General features: G+C 65.5%; 1 protein-coding gene across 1 annotated transcript in view; it reads left to right on the forward strand.

The window, feature by feature from the left end:
* Positions 1-205: 205 nt before the first annotated feature.
* The window catches only part of ABCB9 (ATP-binding cassette, sub-family B (MDR/TAP), member 9), a 12,531-nt gene continuing 12,382 nt past the window's right edge, over positions 206-354 (forward strand). The window contains exon 1 of the mRNA XM_009321214.1: positions 206-350. Within this exon, the coding sequence (XP_009319489.1) occupies positions 206-350 (145 nt within the window). The remainder of the gene's footprint in view (positions 351-354) is intronic.

The raw sequence follows: 354 nt of genomic DNA on the forward strand, positions 1-354 counted from the left end.
GAAGTGTCTGGGGTCAGGATGGGCTGCTGGGGAGCTGGTACGGTTGTCCCCCCATCCTGCTTTCCTTTCCCTGCCACCTCCCTGGGGCGAATAACAACCTTGTCCCCTTCTTCTCGCCCCACAGCAGAGGCCGACATGACCATGTCCTCCCCGTGCTAGGGTTGCCCCCCACCGCCTCGGTGACCCCCCCAGCCCAGTGGCGAGGATGCGCGCCTGGAAGGCGGTGGCCAGCACGCTGGCGCTCAGTGGGGCCGATGTGGTGGTCACCACGCTGCTCTATGCCCACGGTCGGGGCAGCCGGGATGTCCTGCAGGACCTGCGGCACTTCAACATCTTTAACTCGCTGCTGGGCAT

The sequence above is a fragment of the Pygoscelis adeliae genome, unplaced genomic scaffold (genome assembly GCF_000699105.1).
Source record: "Pygoscelis adeliae isolate BGI_AS28 unplaced genomic scaffold, ASM69910v1 Scaffold93, whole genome shotgun sequence".
NCBI classification, from domain to species: Eukaryota; Metazoa; Chordata; class Aves; order Sphenisciformes; family Spheniscidae; genus Pygoscelis; species Pygoscelis adeliae.